General features: G+C 41.9%; 1 protein-coding gene across 5 annotated transcripts in view; it reads right to left on the bottom strand.

Annotated features, from left to right (window-relative positions):
- SH3KBP1 (SH3 domain containing kinase binding protein 1) overlaps nt 1-26,561 on the bottom strand; it is a 382,888-nt gene that overhangs the window by 149,758 nt on the left and 206,569 nt on the right. For 4 of the 5 annotated variants that reach the window (XM_049872882.1, XM_049872879.1, XM_049872880.1 and 1 more), the window contains 2 exons: nt 23,061-23,190; nt 10,982-11,187 (listed from right to left, as the gene is read on the bottom strand). In XM_049872882.1, the coding sequence (XP_049728839.1) occupies nt 10,982-11,187; nt 23,061-23,190 (336 nt within the window). Of the gene's footprint in view, nt 1-10,981; nt 11,188-14,682; nt 14,758-22,495; nt 22,553-23,060; nt 23,191-26,561 lie in introns of all 5 variants that reach the window. The other variant, XM_049872883.1, reaches the window with a different exon arrangement.

The raw sequence follows: 26,561 nt of genomic DNA, 5'->3' as shown, positions 1-26,561 counted from the left end.
ACGACTCAGCTGGTCTTCCATAATTAGTATTCAATGAGTCAAATTTATTCTTGACATGGTCTCTAAATTCAGGTGGGATATACTCAAGGTCATACTTTGGCTCTCATGGACTTGTTCTAATTTTCTTCACCTTCAACTTGACCTTGCATATGAGCAATTGATGGTCTGTTCCACAGTCTGCCTCTGGCCTTGTTGTCACTGATGATATTGAGCTTTTCCATCGTCTCTTTCCACAGATGTAGTCGATTTGATTCCTGTCTATTCTGTCTGGCAAGGTCCATGTGTATAGTCGCCATTTATGTTGTTGAAAAAAACTATTTGCAATGAACAAGCCATTGGTCTTGCAAAATTCTATCATACAATCTCCGGCATCGTTTCTATCACCAAGGCCATATTTTCCAAGTACCGATCCTGCTTAATTTCCAACTTTCACATTCCAATCACCAGTAATTATCAATGCATCGTGATTGCATGTTCAATAAATTTGAGACTGCAGAAGCTGGTAAAAATCTTCAATTTCTTCATCTTTGGTCTTAGTGGCTGGTGTGTAAATTTGAATAATAATCCTGTTAACTGGTCTTCCTTGCAAACTCAACCAAACTCACTGCCGTGGAGTCGATTCCGACTCATAGCGACCCTATAGGACAGAGCAGAACTGCCCAATAGAGTTTCCAAGGAGTGCCTGGTGGAATCAAACTGCTGACCTTTTGGTTAGCAGCCATACCTCTTAACCACTATGCCACCAGGGTTTCCGTCTTCCTTGCAGGCATGTGGATATTATTGTATCACTGACAGCATTGTACTTCAGGCCAGATCTTGAAATGTTCTTTTTGATGATGAATGCAATGCCATTCCTCTTCAAGTTGTCATTCCCGGCATAGTAGACCATATGACTGTCTGATTCAAAATGGCCAATAACAGTTCATTTCAGCTCACTAGCCTAGTATACCACCAGCTGCCACTACTGGTCCATAAAAGGCATTCAACAAAGCTTCAGTAAATAACTAAATGAAATGAATGAACACAGGAGTGAAATCTGTAGTTTGACCATGAGCAGACCCAAATAGAATGAGCATTGCTCTGCAATGTCAATTAGATTAGGACAAAACACCATATTTGCTCACCCATTCAACAAATATTTATTCAGGGCCAACTATAGTTTACCAGCTATTTACAAGGAATTATAAGCACAATGATGACAAACACAAAGTCCCAAATGCATGGCACTTACTTTCTAGTGGCTGATTATTTAGGACTTGGTGATGTGGAACAAACAGCTAGCACAGATATAGAGAAATCCAAGTCCTAGCACCTTGTCAATAGTCTCTTCTGAGAAGTATAAATGGATACAAAAGACTAATTTGGTTTTAAAGAATATGTCACTGGCCCTTCCTGAAAGCGGGTCTCTGTCCACTGAACAACAAAGCGCGTGTGCATGCGCGCGCACACACACACACACAGAGTTGTCTGCAACTATCAGAAGCCACCCTGGAAAGTGCCAGGGCCAGGTGTACATAAAGGTTCCTTACATCATTCTACTGAAGGAGCCCCGGTGGCATAGAGGTTAAGCGCATCGCTAACCAAAAGGTCGGCAGTTTGAACCCAAGAGCCACCCCTCAAAAGAAAGAAGTGGCAGTCTGTTCCTGTAAAAGATTACAGCCTAGGAAACTCTATGGGGTAGTTCTATTCTATCCTATAGGGTCACTATGAGTTGGAATCAACTTGATGGCAACGGGTTTGGTTTTTCGATACTGTTATTTCTACTCTGAGTTTGAAAGTTTTCACAATAAAAAGTTAAAGATATTATCTTTGAAACTACACTGCTACTTATAGGCACTCCTATCATAATAATAAGAACGACAATAATAATAATAACAACAATAATAATGTTAATCAAGTGAATATTACATGACAGGCACTATTCTAACCACTTCATGTGCTATTTAATCCTTGCAACAACCCTATGGGGCAGGTCTGCTTGTTATTCTAATTTTACAGAGGAGGAATCAAAACCACTGAGAGGTTTAGTAACTCATTCCAGGAAGAGGCAAAGTTGGAACTTGAACCTCCCTGTCTGGGCTGACTCCTAATCACAGTACTCCTAAAACATGCTTTTAAAGCTTCCTGGAAATGAGATTCTTGGTGATGATTTGGCTGCAATTCAACATTTCTTATCCAATACACTATGATGAGGATTTCAGGAAGTATATGTAAAGTATATATGAAACAATAAGTAGCACTCAACATCTTAAAAAGTCTGTAATACTGTCTCTGTTTCCCTTTCCCTCCCCTTTACTTTTCCTAGATGAGGATACTTAAGGCTTGAAGTTTTTCTTCAGTTCTTTCAGCTTGAGAAATGCTGAGCCTATTCTTCCCGTTTGGTTTTCTGACTTCTGGTCTTTGCATATGTTATTATATAATACCTCACTTTGTCTTCTTGAGCTACCTTTTGAAATCTTCTGTTCACCTCTCTTACTTCATCATTTCTTTCATTTGCTTTAGCTATTTGATGTTCAAGAGCAAGTTTTAGAGTCTCTTTGACATCCATTTTGATCTTTTGTTTCTTTCCTGTCTTTTTAATGACCTCTCGCTTTCTTCATGTATGATGTCCCTGATGTCATTCCACAACTCATCTGGTCTTCAGACACACTCTGGGAAAAGATAACATATAAACCCAAGTCTGAAAATCCCAGACACTTCATTCAGCCCAGGCAACCAAGCAGCATCTAAATACTGTCTGGTCATTACAAACCATGGATTCTCTACCAGCTCAAGAGTTGTCACATAGTCTTATCTTTCAATCTAAATGATGGACATCCCATACTCTAGGCCTCAGAGAATCACAACAAGGTTTTGACCCAGTTGTGTTTCATTAGTCAAAGAGTATCTTCGTTAGCTTCTGGAGATTCATACTGTTTGTTTCCACAGTCTTCCAGAGTCTGCTGCAAAAGATCTTTTTAAAGTGTTCAAACCAAAGATGTCGCTTTGAAGATTAAGGGGCGCCTGACCCAAGTCATGGTATTTTCGATAGCCTCATATGCGTGTGAAAGCTGGACAATGAATAAGGAAGACTGAAGGATTGATGCCTTTGAGTTATGGTGTTGGTGAAGAATGTTGAACATACCATGGGCTGTCAAAAGAAGGAACAAGTCTGTCTTCGAAAAAGTACAGCCAGAATGCTCCTTAGAAGAAAGAATGGCAAGACTTCTTACATACTTTGGACAAGTAATCAGGAGGGACTAGTCCCTGGAGAAGGACATCATGCTGTGCAGAGGATCAGTGAAAAAGAGGGAGACCCTCAGTGAGACAGATTGACACAGTGGGTACAACAATGGGCTCAAACACAGCAACAATTGTGAGGATGGTACAGGACCGGGCAGTGTCTCATTCTATTGTACACAGGGTTGCTATGAGTTGGAACCGACTCGACAGCACGTAACAACAACAGGGATTTAAGACAGAGATCTCTCATTTTTAAGGAACTAAGATCATCACTTTGGATGTTTAGATGTTTTAATTCTACATACGTATACAGCTTCATGAATTTTTACTGGAATGGATAAAAAGACTTGCTGAGATATGTATGAAGATATTAAAACTTATCTAACTGCAATTTAGCTGATTAAAAAAATTAAATGTCATTAGTGATTCTCATTTGTATATGATTTTAATTCTAATTCTGTTACAAGTAAAAGCTATAATGTTGGCAGTATAAAGGCACTAATTTAGGCAACAGTGATTCTATAAATCTGATTCAAGATGACAAGAGTGGAAAAAGAGACTGTCAGAAAAACAACGTCCAGTTGTGGAATACAGTAGAAAATATACAAGGAAAACAGAATCATTTCAAGAGAGAGCGATGTCAAAGCCACTGAAAGAAATCAGCTAAGACAGGAAGACCATGGGAAAGGAACTTCTTAAAAGATTTCTTTGTAGGGAAACCAGTAAAGTAAACAACCAACCTGGCAAACCATGAGGTTTCAAAATACCATTTCCAATCTGGCTCTTTGAAGAGCCCAGGCAAAAAAGACTGCTTTTCCCAACAATTAAGCGGGCCAGACTAGTAGTGCCTGCAGAGCCTGGCCATGGAATGAGCCTGGCCTTGAAAGGTCAGGATAAGTCCTAGGACTCACGGGAGGATCTGAAATGTACCCATGTGTAACATCTGACACCCCTTTCCTTAAGTGGTTGGCCAAGAGTGATCATCTGATGACTCATAAAAAGAGAAGGAGTTTAGAAAAAGAGAGTGGTGCCAAGCTGGGAACACAGGGAAGCAGCCCACTGAGGAAATTCCCTCTGAGGTCCACAGGTGATAGACAGAAGAGACCAGCAGTATTCATGAGAATAAGGTCCTAGCCTGGCTGTCTTCTTGCTTCATAGCCTTCCAATCTGATCTCTAGGCTTATGGCCTCCAAGCCTACATCTATAGCTCTCTTTCAACACCAGACTTATTTATCCAACTGCCTGTTGGATGTCTCCACTTGATTGTCCCACAAGTACCTCAAAATCCAGGCAGTCTAAGTCTGAACCCATGACCTTCTCCCCCAAACATCTTCCTCCTCCATTGTTCTCTAATCAGGGAATGGTACCACCGCCACCCATCCAGCTGCTTCAGCCGGTTCCCAAGGCATCATCTTCAAATCCTCCCTCTCCTTCATCCCCCCACACACAACAAACCTCTTGATTCTACTTCCCAAATACTTCTTGAACCCATCCACTTCTCTCCATGACAATAGTCTAAGCTGTTGGAGAGAAAAGCTTCTTGCCTTATCCTAATGTCTCCTTCCATGTAAAGGGAGTTCAACTGGTGTGATATCCCTGGACATTCTCTGCCCCTGTATTCACTTTCCCCTGGAAAAGTAAGATGACAACCAATAGTGAATTTGGGAAAAATAAACTGGGCATGTTCCTCTCAGCTCTTCTCCTTCCTCCTCATGGGAGCTGGCTTTCTCTGCTGTTCCTCAAGGGGTAGGCCCTTCCATCTCACATGGGCCTGCCCTAGTCAGAACTGCTGAGACCTTATGGGTGAGTCTGTCTAACCATGGGGATCAGCTGGCAGGCCCATCTGGCTCTCATACGAACCTATATTCTCTAACTTTTCTTTCATCAATAATAATATTGCAATATATCATACAGACAGAAAGATGTACATATCATACATACATAAGTGAACAACCTGAGGAATTTTTACGAAATGAAATAAGGCCTACGTGGAGGGAAAAACCATGTTCATGGGTTATACAGTATCAATTCTCCCCAAACCTATCTACAGAATCAATATAATCTGAATCAAAATTTCAGGTTGTTTTGCATGTGGGAATTTACAAGTTGATTCTGAAATGTATATGGAAATACAAGGGGCCAAGAATAGCCCACACAATCTTCAAGAAAAGGAATAAAAATGGAGGACATACACTGCCAGTTATCAAGACTTATTAGAAAGTTACAGTAATTCAGACGGCATAGTAGGGGCACAAGGGCAAACAGACCTACAGAACAGAATCCAGAAACAGACCCACACATATACAGCCACATAACTTAACACAAAGGTGACAGGGTTGTGCGATGCAGAAAGGATGATCTCTCTGATAAACAGTGCTGAGTCAAATGGATATCCATACTGAAAAACATGAGTAAAAAGGATATTTTGATTATTAATATGCTGACTCATTTTATTAACTGGCTTAGAGCCTATAAGCGGGTTGGAGGGGTGGGGAGTGTTATTTATCATGAGAGCTGATGGAAGTTCCTGTTGCTTCTCTCCTGAATTTTAGTTTCCTTGTCTTGTGTAATCCACTCCTCACGTTGCAACTGGAATAATCTTTCTAAACTACCTATATGATCGTGTCACTCTTGCTTTAAACTCTTTGATAGCTTCCCATTGCCTTCAAGGTCAAGTCCAAACTCCTTAACAAGGCCCTTCATGATATGGGCCCTGCTTCTATCTCTGTTTTCATCTTTCCCCATTTTTCGCTGGAGCCTCTACACACTATCTGTGCTCTTTCTCCCTTCTAGGCATTTATACATACTGCTCTTCCCACCTTGATAACTCTATGCTTCTTCGCTTGATGACTACCTACTGGACTCACGGTTCTCAGCCTACACATCACTTCCTGTAGGCCTAAAAACATCACTTCCTATAGGCCTAAACATTACTTCTTGTAGGAAGTGGATATACATGCATGTGTGCACACACATATTCTCTGGATTCCCTAACAACACACCATTTCTGGCCATACCCAAGGGCTCCTACTGCACAGCACTGTGTTCTCTGCCTGATCATGGCATTTCCCAAGCTGTATCATTATTGCTTGCTTACTTTTCTGCAGTGCCCTGAGGACAGTGACTTGGTCTTGTGTACCACTGTATCCTTTGGGCCAAACATATAAAAAAAACCCAACCCACTGCTGTCCAGTCGATTCCGACTCGTGGCAACCTCATGAGTTATAGAGTGGAACTGTGCTCCATAGGGTTTTCTTGGCTGCAATCTTTATGGAAGCTGATCTACAGGCCTTTTCTCTGCAACAACACTGGGTGGTTTTGAATCGCCAACCTTTAGGTTAGTAGTCAAGTGCAAACTGTTAGCGCCATCCAGGGACCTTTTGTTGTCAGTGATACTGCTGTCAACAAGTACTGGTTGAAATAAGTTAAACTGACAATGTACAAAGTATTTTCAGCTACAAATCATTTAATTTAAAAAAGAAAGTCTTGTGAGGTAGGATAGGTATAAAGAATATACCCATTTTATAGATGGTCCAATGGAAGCTAATTAACTTTGTCAAGATGAATCAGCTAGGATAATAGTACCATGCCCCTCTAATCTTATGATATTTAATTTGGTTCATCTTTAGCCACACCGTATTTTCCATTATTTTGGTACATACAGCACATACTTACCTCTGAACTTGGTTTAAATGGTACATTTTTTTCCAAGATTATTTTTGCTTCTTTAACCTTTTATCAAGGAAGATTTCTAATACACATAAAAATAGAGTGTAATGAATCCCCATGTATGCATCCCCCAGTTTCAATAATTATCAACTCATAACCAATCCTGTTTCTTCCACATCTCCACCTACTTTTCTACCTTCCAGAATAAATGGGAGCAAATCCCAGACATTACATCATTTCTTCTGTAAATATTTCAGTTAAATAGTGCATTAAAAAATTCGTTACAGGTTTATCCACTGGTTAGTATTAGATGCCTAAACAGGGTCCTTTCTTACAGCTCAATTAAGAAAACACCTACACTTGCAATGTCTTTATTCAGGGTGGGGGAGTGTGAGACACTATCCCTCCCGGTGTAAAATCTAATCAGCATTCAGTCATGCTGGGCAGGGTGATATGGATTAAAGCGCAGGTAAAACACACATCAAACTATCTTCTGACTCCAAAAAGTAGATCTCAATACTTCACAAACTTCAATGGAAAGTATAACATGATGCTTGCAGTTGTTAATAACTGTCAAATGCCCCTTCCCCTCATCCCAAGTTATCAAACCAGCTGGGTACGGAAGCCAAGTGTCACAGCCTGAGAAGAAGGCCTGACTGTGCCTAGCCTAATAAATGCCATCACAATGCCGTCCAATTTGTGCTTCCGCAACATAAAACCAGTAAGATCAGTCCTCAGAGGAAATGTCCTTCTTTAATCATAAATCACAGACACAAAACCATCTCAAAAGTGATGAGAAACAGATTGTACACTGATGAAACAATAGCACACTCACCAGCTCTGTGCCAGGTTGTACAATAACATAACGGATCCATAAATCTACTCAACTATCCGTGGTGCCAACAACAGGGGGTGTAGAAAGTTTCAAGTCCTCTTATATGCTGTAAAAGTTGTCCGTAGCCAGTAAAGCAGGCTGGGAAGGTTACTGTTTCCCCCAGAGCCTTCACAATGAGGAGCGTGTTAGGGAGCTGCCAGCACACAGTTTCGTTAGGCAAACAAATCAGGAACCAGGATGCACACATGCACCCACGCACATAGGTATATTTACTTTTATAAAGTCAAAATTTCATGTCACCGAGAGCAACGTAATAAATCTTTTCTTTGTTTCACAAAGAAACAGTGAATTATGCTGCTGTTGTTAGCTTCCATCAAGTCAGACCGTGACTCAAGGCAACCCCATGTGTAACAGAATGAAACACTGCGTGATCCTACGCCATCCCCATGATCAGTTGCAGATTGGTCTGTAGGGATCCACAGGGTTTTCACTGGCTGATTTTTGGGAGTAGGCCGTTCTTCCTAGTCCGTCTTAGTCTGGAAGCTCCAGTGAAATCTGTTCAGCATCATAAGAGACGCCTCTACTGACAGGCTGGTGGTGGCTGTGTATTGGCCAGGAATTGAACCCAGGTCCCCCCAAAAAAAAAAAAAATTTTTTTTTCTCTTGCATGGAAGGTGAGAATTCTACCACATGCACTCATTCATTCTCAATTATATAACTGTTTAATTGTCCAACCCAGTGTCCTCATTTTATTGATGTCTTTTTTTTATAATCTTTAAAATGCTACGTTAGTGTAGCTTTTAGTATTATGCATTCAACAAATATTTATTGAGCACCTATTACACGCCATGCACTTGAACTGTTCTGAGCACACAGTGTAGTTCAGTGAATGAAATAAATAATAAACACATTTAAAAAAATAAATGTTAGGTAAGAAAGTGAAACATGCTATGGAAAACAAAAAATATCAGGGGCATGGGGAAAAGGGAGCAGGTTTTAGAATTTGTAGGTCAAGGCATGCCTTGTTAAGAAGGTGAGATCTGAGCAAAGCCTTCAAGGAGGAGAGGGAGACAGCCAGGTGAGGCTACAGAAGCAGAGTGGCCCAGGCAGAGGAGACTGCTGGAGCGAAGGTCCTCAAGTGGGAACGTGCCTGGCGTTTTTAATGGAGCCGGAAAGGGGTAAGCGAGGGGCAAGTGGTGGAGCCAAAGTCAGAGGTAACAGGGGTCAGGTCACCTAGGCCACAGAGGCCATGGTGAGGGCTTTCGCTTTTGTTTTGAACATAGTGGGAAGCCTTTGCAGGGGCGTGAGCTGCCGAGTGGCAGGGTCTGACATCGATCTGCAAAGGCTCACTCTGGCTATGCTGTAGAGATGAGACTGTTGGGGAGGGGAGAGCAGGAAGACCTATCCAGAGGCCACTGCAGAGATGGTGAGAGACCCTGGGAGGTGATGAGATGTGGTTGGGCTCTGGGCCTACAAGGAGGCAGAGCTGACAGGGTTTCCTGATGGATGGGACATGGGATGTGAGAGAAGGAGAGGAGTCAGGGACAACTCCAAGGTTTTTGTCGTGAGCAATGGGAAGGATGGCACTGCCTCCTGCTGGGAGGGGGAGGCTGTGGGTGGAGCAGTTTGAGGGGGATGATGAGGTGCTCAGGTTTAGACAAGCTGATATGGTTTTAAGATCTCCAAGTGGAGATACTGAAGTAGGCAGTTGGACATATGGCTCTGGGGTTAGGGGAGAAATGTGCTGAGATACAAACTTAGAAGTATTATATTTGATGCTGATATCGTTCATAACAATCCAATTTATTATTACCAGTTCAAACAAATACTAACGGCAATAATAAGCAATAACACAATGTCCTCCTACACAGAGAGGAACAAGACAAAGAATCATAAAACAAATGAAAAGAATTAACTGTTTGCTGACTAAGTCAGTGGTCATGTTCATTTCAACTACTTGAATAGAACAAAGAAAAACTGCACCCACTGTTCCTTCCCAAGATAGGGACTTGCTCCTCTGTCAATATTTACAGGAATCTGGATTTGACCATGTGAAACAGACATGAGCTCCCAAACCGGGATACTGACTAAATAGTTTTTAGATGTAGAGAAACAACGTGTATGGATTACTAGAGGAAACAATGCTGGCTCAAAGAAGCTTCAACAAAAGAACTTCAACAAAACAGTCTTTAATTTCTAAGTATCTACTCTTTCTGCCTTTTTCATGTCTAAGGGTAATAAGTATCCAAAAAGTTTCCTTTTCAGATTCCATTTTTAAGGCCTGATGACACTGGAGAAGGTTGCTGGGGGGTGGAAGTTCTACAGCTGAGGAAGTTGATGCAACCTTTAAAATTTCATCTCACTGAAAATGGGAAAACATTTCAAAGCCACCAATAAACCTGCCTGAGCCATGGTGCCAATGCCCCATCTCCCAAGCCTGCTGGCAAAGACAACAAAGCAAAAAATTCAGTACTAAATCGAATTAACCACCATTCCATGAGCACAGCATGAGTGCTGCTTATTACTACCTGGAAAAATTCTACAGTGTTTATCAAATCCTAAGCATGGGTAGGATGCTCAGAAGTGTGCCACAGCAAACGTCACCAGCAGCCACAAGCGTGGATGGCTCTGGGTGTGTCGCCATGGCAACCGTGTACTCAGCAGCAACATGCTGCCTGCCTCTCACCAACCCAGAACCAGGGAACCAGGGCCAAAGAAAACCGCCTGCTTTCTGATGGGAACAGCCCAGGGGGTCACAGCGGAGTCCGGCTCTACCCCTCGCAAACATGGGAGGCTTCCTTTCAGCAGTCTGAAATCATCTCCCCCTGACTCCTAGAGAAAAAGATGCCCAGTTTCTCTGCTGTGGAACCAGTCAATGCACCCAAGTTCAAGGCACTGGAGAAACGTATGAGGAGAGACTGTGGGTGTTTGAAAGGTGTCAGGGTCAAAGTAACCGATTCTGTTTGGCTGTGGCCAGACAGGAGGGGCTCTGCTGGGGAGGTAATGGAGAAGTGTCGCTCCATTGGAAAAGTCATCCTGAAAAATGCTCCATAAATGGGAGATCAGTAAGAAGGGAAGCAGCCAACCAGAGCATGAGCTTTTGGAGGGAAGCTGTTGGCACAGAGGGAGAGAGATGCGATGGGGAGAAGGCAAAGTCCCCAAGGAGGCACCGAAAGCCTCGGACTCCAAATCCCACAACATACATTTTTTGGGTATTCCACATTATGATGAAATAAAACAAACTGTCAAACATACCTTTTCCACTGGTAGAAAGTCATTTTCTACTTCAATTGACCTTGGCCTTAATTTTATTGGCTTGTCTTTGAAAATATCTCCAAAGCCCACTCCCTTAACTTTCTTTGGCTGGATCGCTGCAGTTGCGACGGTTCCATTGGCGCCTTCGGACTTGGTACTGCTCGAGTCACCGCCATCACTCTCGGAGCCTGTGGTTTCCCGTAAGCCTGCCAAGAGTAGAGGGCGGGGAGAGAAAGCTCTCAGAAATTAGCCATACGCCTGAAGAAGAACTGCCCGGCCAGCCAGGAGCCACTTCTCAACGTGTTGCTGGATACAGAATCTTTTGCACTGGGGCTTTGTATTCAGTCTGAGTGGCTCTGAGTTTTGTTTGATCTTCCCACCCCCGGCCTTTACTTTTAAGAAGGGAATAAAAACAACTTTTCAGAAAATCTGATTTCAAAGTAGACTTCCTTGTACACATGGAATTTCACCTCTCTTCAGCTGGCGTCTTGTTCTGATCCAAATTTGTTTTGCTGCAGTCTGTGCGTTAACAACCCTTCACCACTGCCACCCCCACCGCCTCCTGCACCGCCCCTCCTCGTCTCCCGGCCCAAGGCAGTACCACATACTGTACCTCCAATCTCTATGACTCATGTCAATTAGCAATTAGCAATGAAAGTAACATTTCCTAAAGGGAAACTGTAAAGCTAAAAGCCATTTAAACAAATTAGCAATTAAAGAAACCACATAAAATAATGACTGCCAAAGAATTAAATCTCTTTGGAAGCTTCACAAGGAATAAATGCATGCAGACATGTTTCTCTAGGAAAGCACTAAACCAAGCTTGACATTAAGATGGTTCGCTAGCAAGATGATCTTATTTGTTAAACAGGGAAAGGAAGCCAGAGGCCAGAACCCCCTCCCAGCTCTCGTGCCTTCTTAACACCATCATTTACCCCAAAACTGAATCCCTTTCCAAAAGAAGAACACTGGGGACATGATACCCTTCCTTGGACCTCTTGTGACCTGTGTTGAAAGTCATCAAAGAGCAAACAGCAATACAAGAGGACACTTACCTCCCCAGATTCTTTTTTCCCCAGGCTTTGCCCACAATCATGCTCCTAAAAGGAAGAGCCTATTGGGGTTCAGTTCATCTCTGAGTGTACATTTTTACTTGGACGGTCAGTGCATGGGTTATGCCATCAAAGGGCAAGACTCAAAGGATAGTTTATGGGATACTAAATTCTGTCATTTTTTTTTACTAAAAGCTTCCAGACATGCAGGATGGCTCCTGAGCATTTCCTGCACCTCTCCAGAAGCTAACGATGCCTTTGGGATGCACAGCACACCATTAAATTTTGTTCTCTATTAGCCAATAGTGCATTAGTCTCCCATAGGTGAGGTGGCCTCCTAGTACATGAGAATGACACACCAAGTAACCGCTCACATAAAATGTTGAAATCATTCAAATAAGGAAGTCTCAGTGCAGGAAGAAACTGTTAAATGAAAACAGACAAAATATAGAAAGGTCATTATAAATTGCTAGTAACTTTCAACAACCAAATCCTTCAAACAATGGTTTTGTCTGTTGTTGCTGCTGTTTTCGATAAAATGATATTTACAAGCCAAATGGTGGGGAGGGGAAAGATCCCGGGTGCACATTTTAATTAACTCAAGAATAGCATCGTAAGGGCAGAGGGCAGAACACAACCACTGGCCCAGCTGTAATCTGCAGGACTGGCTTTGAGTGTGCAAACACGGAGAGTCCCCTGGATTCGTTATCCACTTGTGTGCTTATTTGTTCATTGTTTTTGGAAATATCCCTGCTGGAGATGTAATTGTGGAGTCTAAATATTGTGTCATTTCCCCTTTAACATGTTCTCATTTTGCCGTATGGATTCTTTCTATGTGATAAATGGCTTGCATATTCTTTTCTGGTTTGGAAAGAACCGTTTGAGAGTGGAACAAGGAAATGGTTAGTGGAAAGAAACCATCGCTGCCCCCCTCCCTCCCCACCACCACCAGAAGGCAGCAGGGCAAATGGATTAGCAGGGCAGGTCGGCTTCAGTTCTCCAAGAGAGGAATTTGAAAGGTTCTTCTATTAGTCCTCATTAGCCAGAACGATAATATTTTCAATCACTGCCATCCTAATTTTCACCGAGCTTCTGTTTTTAGGTATTTGCTGCCTTCTGGGCTCCAGTTAATAACTTCAGCTGAATCACTGTGAGAAGTACTCTTTATGTCACACAGGGAGAGAGTGCACGGTCATTCAACCGCACAAACCTGACCTTGGAAGGAAACACACAGCAGATCTTTCTTCCAGAAATTCTGGCGGCCTGCTTAGATCACTTTTACGTACATAAATTAAGGGTCTGACTGTGTGGCTTGGGGAAATAACTCCAAACCTAGTGCCTTCTCTTCAGAATGAGAGAACAGTGCCTTTTCATTTTCATGTCTCTTTGGTGCTGCATCTGTTAGCTGCTGGTGCCCATCACAGAGACTATCCCATAGAACGTCCCCATGTCATGCTCAGGATGCCAGATGACGCTCCCATGCAGTGCAATGCAGAGTGTGGTCCGTAGAGTGGGGCCAGACCACAAAGGGTTTGTTATGGGGACACAGCAAGGTAAGTGCAGACAGTGTGCATGTTTAGAAACATTTACAGCAATGTGCACTAGAGGAACTTCTAGACGTGCGGCCAGTGACTTGTCTAGGGGAACGGGGCACGGTCTAGGTGCCGTCAAACTCGCGCATGAGGCGCAGGCAGCGCGCGGCCTGTATAGCAGTCTTGCATAGAAGGACCATGTCTCTGTTCACGGTGGGATGGAAATAAAAAAGAAGCTTCACCACAGACAGTTTGAGAAGCACGGCTCTGATGTTCCTGCTGGAAAATTCTTTCGTCATGTATATATCTATACACTAAGGTGGACGTTTTTCTTTCAAGGTGAAAAATGAACAAAGCCTCCTCGAATTTGCTATCGCCAGTTGTACAAATGTCCACTTTTGTGTAATTTACCTTACTACTTCAGCACTGACCAGTTTGGATGTGGGAGCCACTTTTACTTATTTATCTGTAACTTAGCAGGAACTGTTCTAAGGGCTTCATGAGATTAACTCATTCATCTCATTCATCTCTTTCCCCCCAACATTTGGCAGATTTCTTTCATAACAGGAAAGGCTACACACTGGTCCTGCCAAAAGAATTCTGCCGTGTGGTGATTGGTGGGATGAGCAAAGCAAAACACCATCACTGGCATGGACTTCCATGCCAAGTTCTTATTTCTATAAACCACGCAATGAATAAATGGTTTATCGGTTTCCAATGACCCAATTAGAAAAGGCAATAACCATAAGAGGTTGGCATCTCCACAGGAAGTCATCTTACACCTCCCAAGAAGCTCAAAAATACTGGTACAAATGCATATGCCATGGCAAATGCTACTGTTCCCTTCTCTGCACACATGGTTCATGCACGCATATCACATACATGACAGAGCCACAAAGCAAACAAGAAGCACCAAGGGCTGGTGGTGAGAATGCTCTTGTAGCAACACCAAGGAGATGGCACTTATCTCAGGCAAATAAGGACATGTCCTTGGGTCAGAAGTTCACACAGACACTTGGCATAAGCATGAGCAGCTCAGGAAAGCACAGCTGCATCAAAAAACACAAGTATCCAGAGCTTATCTTTACAATTGCCTCCTGCCGTTAAAGTCACTCACTGTAATAGCGTCTGTGGCCCTCCGTCTTTCCCGGTGCAGCTCGGTACAGAATTGTCCCTTCAAAGGTAGTCTTTCCTGACAGTGAATGAGAGAAGAGAAGGGGAGAAAAAAACAAGAGAGGGGAAAGGGGGAGCAAATGATGGTAAAAGAAGGAAGAGGAAGAGTCTTTAACTGAACTTGCCTTCAATGAATCCGCTGCAAGAGCTTCATCCGCAAAATTAATTAGAGACCATTAGGCAGGAGTTAAGAATGTTAAAGAATGAGCCCAAAGTCCTCATGCAACAGTGATGGCACTGAGCACCCAGAATTAAGACTTGCCTCTGCAAATGCTGGCATATCAGATTATGCCCCATTTAAACCTGAGCCATTTTTGAGATCATAACTCAAGAACAGGAAAACCTCAATTAACCAGAGACAATCCAATTGATCAGATTCCTTAATTAACTCAATTATACAGTGCAATCTTCTCTTTGGGGAATATGGTCCAAGCTTAATACTTAGGTCCATTATCCTTTATCTTCTACCCTAGAGCTCTATGTGATTAAAAACTGGTATCCATGACTCTAAGATTCTAAGTAAGATATGGAATTAATCTTTAAAAAATTCTATCATCCTCAGTACCTTTAAGCAAGAACATATATTAATATATTAAAAAAAATTAGAGGGAGGTTTTCAACAAGGAAGTTTGAAACCAACAATGGCATCTATATCAACGTAAAGGGTTTTCTGCTTAGCACCGAGGAAACCAGAAAACCCTATGTCTTGAAACAACTTAATTGAGGTTTTGCCCTATTGGTCATGAGACTGCACTTAAGCATGAGGACACAGGGCTCATCCAGTGCAAAATGTCAACTTATTTTTATTTTAAGTAGAGGTTATCAACAGCATAATACTGGACACACAGCTAAAGCCCAAATATCTCTGGCACCATGCACAAGTGCACAGAAAGTTCACATACCACTTTGGTTTGAATGTCCCTCGCACACACCCCCACACACAGCGCTAGAGAGTACCACTGGTGGATAAAAGGAAATGCACTGCTCTAAGTTAGCCAAGGTATCAGTTCTATCATGGCTTATGATTTAAGTGTCAAACTGGAGGCCAGTCATAGGGCTTCATAATAAGTCTGAGGGATGAAAAAGTAGACCATGTTTACAGAGAGGCTGAGGGCAGAACCGAGAGAAGGAAGAGCAACTTATCTGCTTCCTAGAAACACTCCATTCGAAAGAGGAAAGCCCAATAGGAACCATAGTGTCAGCTTCTGGGTCCAGTCACTTTTAATACACAAGGGGGATTATGAATAACCAGAGGGACAACTTAGGTGGAATCAGTTATTTCCAACTTCTATGTCCTACAGGCAGGGATACCCCTTGTTTTGATGATAAATGTACTCTGCCCAATTAAAGCAAAAACTTAAGATGTTCAAACCACTGACTAAAAAAGAATAATCTAGACTAATAGCCAAGTGTTTCAAATGTTCTTATTAGACTTGCAGCTCTTAAGAACTTTGAGAACAAAAGCAGAGCACGTGACAGTGGCTACTTTTTATTGGGGCAAATTTTTATTCTGCTTAACCTAAGCCTTTAAGTTAACTAAGTCAATGATGCCCCCCACAAGGAACACAGCTGTTTTGCAAGCTAGGCCATCCAAAACCATATAGCAGCAGCCCTCTCAGTGTTAGAAAAAAGTAAGGGTAAACCAAAAAAACCCAGTGCCGTCGAGTTGATTCCGACTCATAAAGTAAGGGTAGGCGAAAAAAAAAAATCACTGTTTCAATAATGCTCCCCCTAAGTGTAACGTAACTTCCATGTGCTCTTCTTCAGGAACAAGCCTGAGAATGGCTGAGGTAGACCATGGCCCTGATGACTCTGAACAGTCAATACTTTTGGCAAAGTCTGACTGTCCACTGGTAGAGCAAGGTGATTGGGGCCTGGGCCGGGGGAGGCGGGGGTGGAGATACACAGGCTTTCTACTGGAAGAGCAAAAGATAAAAGTTCATGGGTATGAGTTAGGCTTACTTTATTTGGGGGAAATACTCTATTGCCACTAGTAAATATTAGTGCTTGAAAGCTGCAAACACAATAAAAGAGAAGAATTAAAAAATGTGAACACAAATTCATATGGTTATGCTAGCATCTAATTTTGCCTGAAATTCTGTTTAATCAATTTGCTAGTTGCTCTTCATTGCTAACAGAACATTCATGAACAAAACAAATATCACCTACTATTAAAAAGAAAATAAAAGTATAGTGATGCCTCAGAGTGGGGGTTTGCCAGCCCAGCTGTAGTTTCTGTAGGAGGGGGGTACTGATTAGTCAAGTTTCTTACATGTAATGAGACAAGATTTCTGCATCATGGGAGTTGTTTTCCACAGAAGTTTTAAAAGATCACCTCTATCTTCGTGTTAGCCTGACAAATCACTAAAGTATCAGAACCTAAACTTTTAAAATAAGGAACTAGAAAAGTAAGAACCTCAGTTCAAACTGGAACCTCATGGTTATTCAAGGTTATAGAAAGAAAATACAAAACTTCTCCCTCTCAAGATTATGGGAAATAACCAAAAATGTTCCTGTAGTTACAGGATAAAAAAAAAAATAATAACAGGAATACTTTTTCTAGTTTTACAAAAATGATTTTAGAACCCAAGAAATAAAATAATACAAAAGATTTGTAAAACAGAAAAAACGCATTTATATCTTAAGGGTGAAGCAAAACATGTACGAAACTGAAATTGGACAATAGTCATATCTGGGTTGCTTTGCCATCAAGTCCCAATAAATCTTATTATAGAGTCACGATATTCTGTGATTGTAACACTTATCTGTTTCACATTATTTAGTCAATGCTAACATGTGAAAAATTGTAACTGAGAAGGAATTAATTAGTCATGATCTGTGACAAGAAGAGTAAACAGGCTAAACTGTATTCTGGTTTGAAATTTGTCAGGTGCTCTGTGCAAAGGTGCACTACCCACAGTAATGGAGCCAACACCACAGTGTGCGTGGAAGGCCTACAGATTAATTTTGGCCTCATTACTCACAGACGAGGCCACACCCAGGAGTTAATCCCACCAGGCTTTAGAGTTCTTATCTGACACCGGGCTAGATGAACTCTAAATTCCTCTCTACCCCTAACCTAGTAAGATTCTGCCTTCACTATTAATACAAACAACTTGGGTGTTTTGTTTTTTAAAAACCTAATTTACTCAACACTTTTTTCCACTTTTTTTTTTTCCACTAGTGATCTGTGTACATGGTAGGCCATGTCATTCTTTTGAGAAAATTCCTTGTGGACACCATTTTGCAACCCCTAATGAATGAATGAAGATATCTGGGTGCAAATCATCAGCGGTCACCTACATCCAAAAAGAGAGACAGCCAGACATTATGTGCCTCCATCTACGAATCAGTCTTAAGGGGGATATATATATCTCAAATCTGAATCCGATCAAGCCCCTAAATCTAATGATCAATTTCTAGAAATACAGGTCAAATGACACTGCAGAGATGAAACCAGCAAAGGCAGATGGTGGGAAACTAATAGACAAATGACCTCAGTCTCTTTGGCAAAAAATAGCAAGAAAAAAGGTGATATGGAGGAGGAATCGACAGATTGAAGGACACTTGAGCGTTATCAACCAATCACAATGAGTGCACCTTATTGGGACCCAGATTCAAACTAACAAATTTTTATTAAAAAACATAAGACATTTAAGAAAAAGTGAACACTGACTAAATATTTAATTATATCAAGGAATTACAGGTTTTAGGTTTCTTTTTGGCATGATAATGGTATCTTAAAGTACCCTTTTACTAATAAGTATTGCAATATCTATGGATGAAATCATGAGGTATCCAGGGTTTGCTTCAAAATAATGGAGGGGAGGAATGAATGAGAGTGTAAGTGTCACAAACTGGCCATAGGTTGAAAATTTCTGATGCCAGGTGACAGATACACAAAGGTTCATTATAATACTCTCTACTTCTGTATGTTAGAAACTTTCTATAAAATTTAAACGTTTATTAAAATCTTCAAAAAACCACCTTTAAGGTTTCACGAATTCTTTGAAAGATACAAAGGTAAAGATATTTTCAAATGTAAATATGCTACAAAGAGTTTCTGCTACTACATAATTGAATCTCTTTCTCAGATAAAATGTTTAAACCAAATTAGCAACAGATACAATTACTTGTAACTCTTTTCTTAATATATGAGATTACCCTGAATAAAGATCTAAGAAAGCTAAGGAGATTTTCGTAATACACCACACCATATGTAAAAATGCATCGGGGTAAAAGAAAAGCAAGTTCAAGCAATTTGCACCTGTAATTCAAAGAAAAAAATGCCTCCTCAGAATAATAAATGATCCAGCAAGCAATTACTGAGCATCTACCACGTGCCAAGCAGACTTGGCGCATTTCTTTACAAACATAATGCCACGGTTTCTTCTATCACAGTCCATCAGTTCATAGGACGCAACTGAGTAACTACCTCAAATGCTTTCTGGAAGTAGAAATGTGAAGAGTAAAAATGCCAAATAAACGTAAACAAAGGTGTACGTGTGTATGTGTGTGAGAGGGAGAGGGAGTGAAGCACAAAGAGACATGTACAAGGATTCACTGAACACATGGTTCTCTTCATATGTACCCAAACACACAGATGTCATCCATCTTAAAAAACCTCACCCTAATGTCTACAAGGAAACCCTGGTGGTATAGTGGTTAAGTGCTACAGCTGCTAACTAAAAGGTTGGCAGCTTGAATCCACCAGGCGTTCCTTGGAAACCCTACAGGGCAGTTTGACTCTGTCCTATAGGGTCACTATGAGTCTGAATCAACTTAACAGCAACGGGTTTGGTTTTCTGGAATGTCTAAAAAGAGCCCTGGTGGCGCAATGGTTAACGGCTCAGCTGCTAACCCAAAGGTCAGCAGTTCAAATCCACCAGCCTCTCCTTGTAAACCCTACGGGGCAGTTCTACTCTGCCCTATAGGGTCGCTATAAGTCGGAACCGACTCGAAACAGGTTTGGTTTTCTGAATGTCTGGAAGCATTGAAACTAAGAGAAGTTTCACATGATGTCACTATGATCTCTAAAAATTACCAAAATGGCACAAACATTAGGAGTTGAACTTACTAGAGACCACGTATCAATTAAGCAATCTCTGTGAACAGTGTAATTTATAAAGAGTATTAAATGGCCCAGTCTAACAGAGACCTTGATTAAGTGCATTTTCAGCTCAGACCAACGTAAAAAGCTAAATGCCTTTTATGCATTAATTGCATTTGTCTTTCTCAGTTTTATAACAAAAGCAAATATCCACGTACTATACTTATGCAAGATGTTACCACTGGGAGAAACTGCATGACGGGTACAGGAGACATCCCTGTACATTATTTTTTGCAACTTCCTGTGAATCCATATTATAATTATTTCAAAATGAAACATTTAAAAAGATTAAATCTCATCAAAAGTAGTAAAACCATTCTCTAGGGGTAGGGAATAAGCAGATCCACTCTAAAACCAAAGGGTCCACTTACACAAATATTACCAGTATACATAATTTCTGCATGTGATCTGAGCTGATTATAAAAATTTCCCCATAGTTGCATGCTGAAGCAAATTCAGAATGATAAATGGCTACTGAAAAACCTGTCCAAACACTGATGGATGCTATTTCTCTCTCTTTCTGGGGATTATTTCAATTTATCAAGCTAGAACAAAAACCAAAAAACCAAACCTATTGCCATAGGGTCGGTTCCGACTCAGAGAGACCCTATAGGACAGAATAGGACTGCCCCACAGAGTTTGCAAGGAGCGGCTGGTGGATTCAAACTGCGGACCTTTTGGTTAGCAGCTGTAGCTCTTAACCACTACGCCACCAGGGTTCAGGGACATTACTACCATATCTGCTCTTCCCTGAAGCCCTTTGTGACCACCGCCACCCTCACATCCCAATGGGACTGGCCTCTCTGCCTTTGTAGCCCACTGTTCCCTCAGACCCTGGGTAGCAGAGCACCTGGAGCACCTTCCTCAACTTCTGTTGACTTGTGCGCCCCTTTTCTGCAATGTGAGCTTACTGAAAGTAGCAACCCTATCTGATCTGTCTCTGCGTATCTTTACTGCTTTGTACAGTACCTTAGTAAAAACAGGGGCTCAATAAACCTTGAATGAAGAATGAACGAAAAGAAGGAGAGAAAGATGGATGGATGGATAGATATAGACAGATGGAGAGATGGATAAGATATGCCCTCTTCCCCTTACCTATACATACAGGAAGATTACAAAAGCCATGTGGTTCTTACCAGAAACATTCATTTTTATTAGGAGACCATGTCTCTCCAAGGACCTCAAAACTCCTCTCAACAACGGACAGATTCCTTGTAACTAAGCTTGGCTGCCCTATGACTATTGGGCTCTCCTGGTCCTGAAATGGGCTTTTATTGAGTAAGTATTGGGGGGGGGCAATCTCTACAAGCAGAAACAGCCCCTTCCGAGCAGGTGAACAAAAGTTAAGTGGCTGTGGATACCACCCTACTCAGCCCTCTACTCCTCCTGCTCCAGGAATTCCAGCACCGTATGCTTTAAGCTGAGGAGACAGGCAAGGTCCAATGTCCATATTATTGAGTTGGAGTGAGAGGAGATAGATTTTTTAATAGTTTCAAAAGTACAGTCATCACTTCTCTGGCCATCCAGTTCTTAAGCGCATAGCTGGGATGGCAGGATACCAAGGGGTCAAAGCTTTCCCCAGGAAGTTATCCAATACCCTCTCCCCAAATCTCCTTCTCTATCAGTAGAAGAATCCCAAAGTAATTTCCAAATGCAGACACACTGCTTCAGTGAACGTGGGCTCGATTAATGTGCAAGCAGCCTCTACTTACTAACTGGTAAGTCCCAAGGATTTGTCACTATTAACAATGAGAACAACCATTTATTGAGGGCCTTCTATGGGCCAGATGGTTTATATACATTACTGTTATTGGAACTTGCAATGCATTCCCCCATGGAAATAATGTTATAATGACCCGATTCGGTCCTCCCTCCAAGAAAGCCCATTCAATCCACAAGGTCTCTGAGGTATAGTATTTTTACTGTCAGACCTAATTACTATGTACAATACTATTTCAGTGCACAAAAGGAGACATCAAGGCAGTTAGAATTCTAATGTGGAATTCTGGAGCTATATGAACTCCCAATAAAGTGGGATCAAGGACACCTTCTCCCCTCATTAACTTGCCTGTGGTAGCAGAGAATTCCCCCGCCTTAGCCAGAGAGGGCAGCAGGAGCTCCAAGACACCTTAATTGTCCCCACATCCCCTGATGTCCTTCCTACCATAGAACCTAGGATGGAATGGGGCTGGGGGCCCCAGGCTTTGGTAGTGCAGGGGATGGGGTGTTCCTGAAGCACTGCCATTTCTACATATGGCTGGTTGCATATTCCAGAGCTGCTGAGACACCAAGTGAAGGAAGTCGGTTGAGCATGTCTCTGGAAATGGCTTTGCCTCCAAATCGAAAATTTATCCAATCATGCTATTGGCCAAATAAAATAGACACAGAATAACGTAAGAACATCACTCAAGTCAGATTTTCCAAGTGGAAAATAAAGGAGTTTGAGAATTATTTTGGCAGACTGAGCCATTTTCTTATTAGAAGCAGAAGTCTTCGACCACAGGTAGTGCTGCACTATGAGGACACAGTCAAGCCTTTTACAACATTCACACCCACAACCTTTGCTCAACACAGCACAAGAGATGCACAGACACCCACAGAGGAAGTCGGGTTAGCGACTGGGAGAACAAAGCTTCCCGGTCCTGACCTTTTGTTCCATGTGCTGGAAAGGGCAGCAGAGAAGCTGGAGGGAGACATTCAGGCCCTGGAGAAAGAAGACCTGAAGTTCGTTCTCACCATCTCAGAATACACATGCTCACCTAGGTGAGGCCTGGACTCTCCGCTGTCTTGTCATACTTCCATGGGAATCACATGTACTCCTCTTAGCCATAGAATTTCTCACTACCAAGGGCTTTATTTATTTATCGGCATGCTATATTCTTCTCCAAGTTCCTCAAGGGATGCGGACAAATACTGACAATCTCATTTGGCTGATTCTAAAAATAATTGCCAACTTACATGGAATGACATTTTAGAAGTCTGTGGAGGCACACCAACCTGGGGCACCCAGGAGACAGTATTAGCATGGCATGAAGGCTGACAATCACCTAACCAGAGAATGTGATCAGTTTGCGGCTTAGCAAACAGTGGGCTAAGGCAGCATAATCAAGAAAACCCTCCTGAGCTTTTGTCACAGCCTCTCAGCACAGGATGTGGAAGATAAGGGAGGCCTCCCCATCCCCTTTCCTGCTCTGAGGGGTGAGATTTCTTACTTGACTTGGAGAGCTGTTCATCCTGGGAAACACCGAGGTCGTCTGACTCTCCTGACAGCTCCTTGATGAAGTTGGAAGGGAACATTCCAGTCTTTCCATTGAGAACACCTTCCCACCATCCTTCCTCTACCTGCACAGATGCAAACAGAAGCAAAGAGATGCAGGGATGTGGTTAGACATGGTGGTTTCCAGTTTTGTTCACCTCTATGTTGCAGAGTACAGAACCCATACAGGGAATGCTGAAGGCCCCAAAACTTAAAAGTTGACAGAGAACGTGGAAAGCAAACCCTGGAGTTTGAGAATCAGGCTAAGGTAGGGGACATTAACCCGGGATCCATAAACTCAAATGGAAAAAGCTTTATTTTCACTAACTTCCAATTGAAATTTAGCATTTCCTTCAATTATGAACACAGGTAACAAACCACAGTAACATTAGGGTACCTGTGACTGCTCACTAAACAAATCACCGATATTTTTGCAGCACATTAGAGAGGTTGTAGGTATCTCAAAATATCATTTACATTTATCACTATTTGAGACACTCATAGTTATTACACCTGCTAGGAGATTCTGGTATTTGATGTATTAATAAAGAAGCACACAGATTACTATATCAAAATTTCCTGTTAAAATGGTTTGATGGTTACTTCAGTATAAACGGTTTCCTTTGTAATCCTATGTGTTTTATTTTATGCATTTAAAAATATTTAAAAACTGAGAGTGGCTTCACCAGACTGTCAAAACTAATTAGCCAGGCTAACAAAAACAGTGAAGAATCCCTGGTTTAAGAAGTCAAGACCTCAATAAGGCAAAAGGACTCCTTGAAGGTTTCCAAAGTGTTCTAGTCGAACCTACCCAGTGGCACCTTGGAAGACAGGCTTGGCAGTCTACTTCTAAAAGGTCACAGTCTTAAAAACCCTATCTATAGAGAAAAAAAAAATTTTTTTTTTATAGAGCAGTTCTACTCTGCACACATGGGGTCACCACGAGTTGAAATGACTCAAGTGCAACTGACAACAAGGCAAAAAACAAATGGGGGCACAGTTATGGATACTTCCGAGACATAACTAAACACCTTGTGGAAGTGGTTTACTGGATTTGAAGGCTTATGAGGGACAACTCGGTCAACTGACAAAACACAGTTCACAAACTTTATGTTCTACATCCTAGTTTGGTAAGTATTGTCTGGGGTCTTAAAAGCTTGTGAGTGGCCATCTAAGATACAACTATTGGTCTCTACTTGTCGGAACAAAAGAGAAAAAAGGAAACCAAAGACTCAAAGATGAAACTATTCTACATCACTAACAGTCTACATAAACCATGTCCTCATCTATCCTGAGACTAAAAGAACTAGATGGTGCCCAGCTATCACTACAGACCATTCTGACCAGGGGACACAACAGACAGTCCTGGATAGGATGGGAGAAAAATGTAGAACAAAATTCAAATTCTTAAAAAAGGCCAGACTTACTGGACTCGTAGAGACTAGAGGAATCCCCAAGACTGTCACCCAAGATACACTTTAAACTTTATACTGAAACCACACCAGGAGGTCACCTTTCAGCTACATAACATATTGGTTGTAAAATAAACAAAATCACCCATGAGTACTGTGCTCCTTTAAAAAAAAATCATCTATATGAGACCAAATGGTCAACATTCACCCTAAAGCAAAGATGAGAAGGTAAGGGGGCGGGGCGGGGAAGCTAGATTAATGGTAACAAAACAATCAGAACGGGAATAATGAAAATGTAGACACATTGTGGAAAATGTAATCCATGTCACTGAACAATATGTACAGAAATTTTAAAACGGGAAACTAATTTGCTGTGTAAACTTTCACCAAAAACACAATAAAATATTATAATAAAAAATAAAATCCATTAATAAGAGGGAACTGGGATTCTGAATTTCAAAAACAAACCAATTAAAGGGCTCGAGATTACCCTGGGATGAACCAAAATGGGGTGCAGGGAAGCAGGGAGGGCAGTGAAATTAAGTCATCTGGGTAGGTAAGTGAAGGTTAGATTGGGGGAGCAGCAAGAATGGACAAGGCAGACGTGGACATGCGGCCCTTTGAGGTATGAGCTGGCCTTAAGTGACCACTTGGCTAGGATGGGAGAGAGAAGGGTAAAAAAAAAATCACCCCTTTATTCACTAATTAAATAAAAATAAAAAACTAGATAGTAGACAAGAATTACCTTAGGTGAAGGGAAGGACAATATACAATACAGGGAAGGTCAGCACAACTGGACTAAACCAAAAGCTAAGAAGTTTCCTGAATACGATCAAACACTTCAAGGGACAGAGTAGCAGGGGCGGGGGGTCTGGGGACATCTAGGGCAATTGGCATAACAAAGGTTATTAAGAAAATGCTCTGCATCTCATTTGCGTGAGTGGTATCTGGGGTCTTAAAAGCTAGCAAGCGGCCATCTGAGATGCATCAATTGGTCCCAACCCACCTGGAGCAAAGGAGAATGAGGAACACCAAAGACACAAGGAAAATATTAGCCCAAGAGACAGAAAGGGCCACATAAACCAGAGATTCCATCAGCCTGAGACCAGAAGAACTAGATTGTGTCCAGCTACCACCAATGACCACCCAGACAGGGAGCACAACAGAGACTCCCTGACGGAGCAGGAGAAAAGAGGGATGCAGAACTCAAATTCACATAAAAAGGCCAGACTTAATGGTCTGACTGAGACTAGGGGAACCCATGAAGACATGGCCTCTGGACTCTCTGTTAACCCAGAACTAAAACCATTCCCAAAGCCAACTCTGCAGACAAAGATTAAACTGGACTATACCACCCACCATAAGATGAAGACAGTGAAGGCCATAGTGATTACATTCATTTATTCTAGGAGTAAAGCACATGGCTTCCCACACTGAATGAATGAATGGATGAACGAATGATAGAGAAATCACTGGGGGAAAATCCTTCACAGGGGCCTATGATTCCCCCCTGCAAAAGGATTTTTCCTTCCTCTGAGAAGATGAAGGGATCAAGGGATTCTGACTATACTGGCTATTCTCAATGAGGTACAGCCCCACCTGGGTCTGTGTGCCCCTCCCAGAGAGGGGCCATGGGGTCATTCAATCCCCCAATACGTAATGAGCACATACTCTGTGGTGGGCACTTCCTGAGGATCTTGGGATAAATTTACTAGTGTACAGAACAGATAAAGACCCCTTCCCTTGAGAAGCTTTTGCAACAAAAAAGATGGACATACGAGAGCCTTACATCCCCCACTTGCAAATCAAACTTACTTTTATGTTTCTCTATTTAAAGAGAGAGAGAAACATGTCTCTCTAAAAAAGTAGAGATACAGATATCACCAAGGGCTGACAATTTCTGCCCCAAGGAAAGTAATAACAGGAGTCAGACTCCCACCTTTGTCCCCCTACCCCTTGTACACTCATAAACAGTTTTCTCCAGGCCTTGGCTCTCCGCTGAGAACAAACCTGACCTGTATCTCTCCATGACCAACCCAGCCAGC

Source organism: Elephas maximus, chromosome X (genome assembly GCF_024166365.1).
Source record: "Elephas maximus indicus isolate mEleMax1 chromosome X, mEleMax1 primary haplotype, whole genome shotgun sequence".
NCBI classification, from domain to species: domain Eukaryota; kingdom Metazoa; phylum Chordata; class Mammalia; order Proboscidea; family Elephantidae; genus Elephas; species Elephas maximus.
The sequence above is the reverse complement of the archived record's forward strand: the minus strand, read 5'-3'. Positions and strand labels throughout refer to the sequence as shown.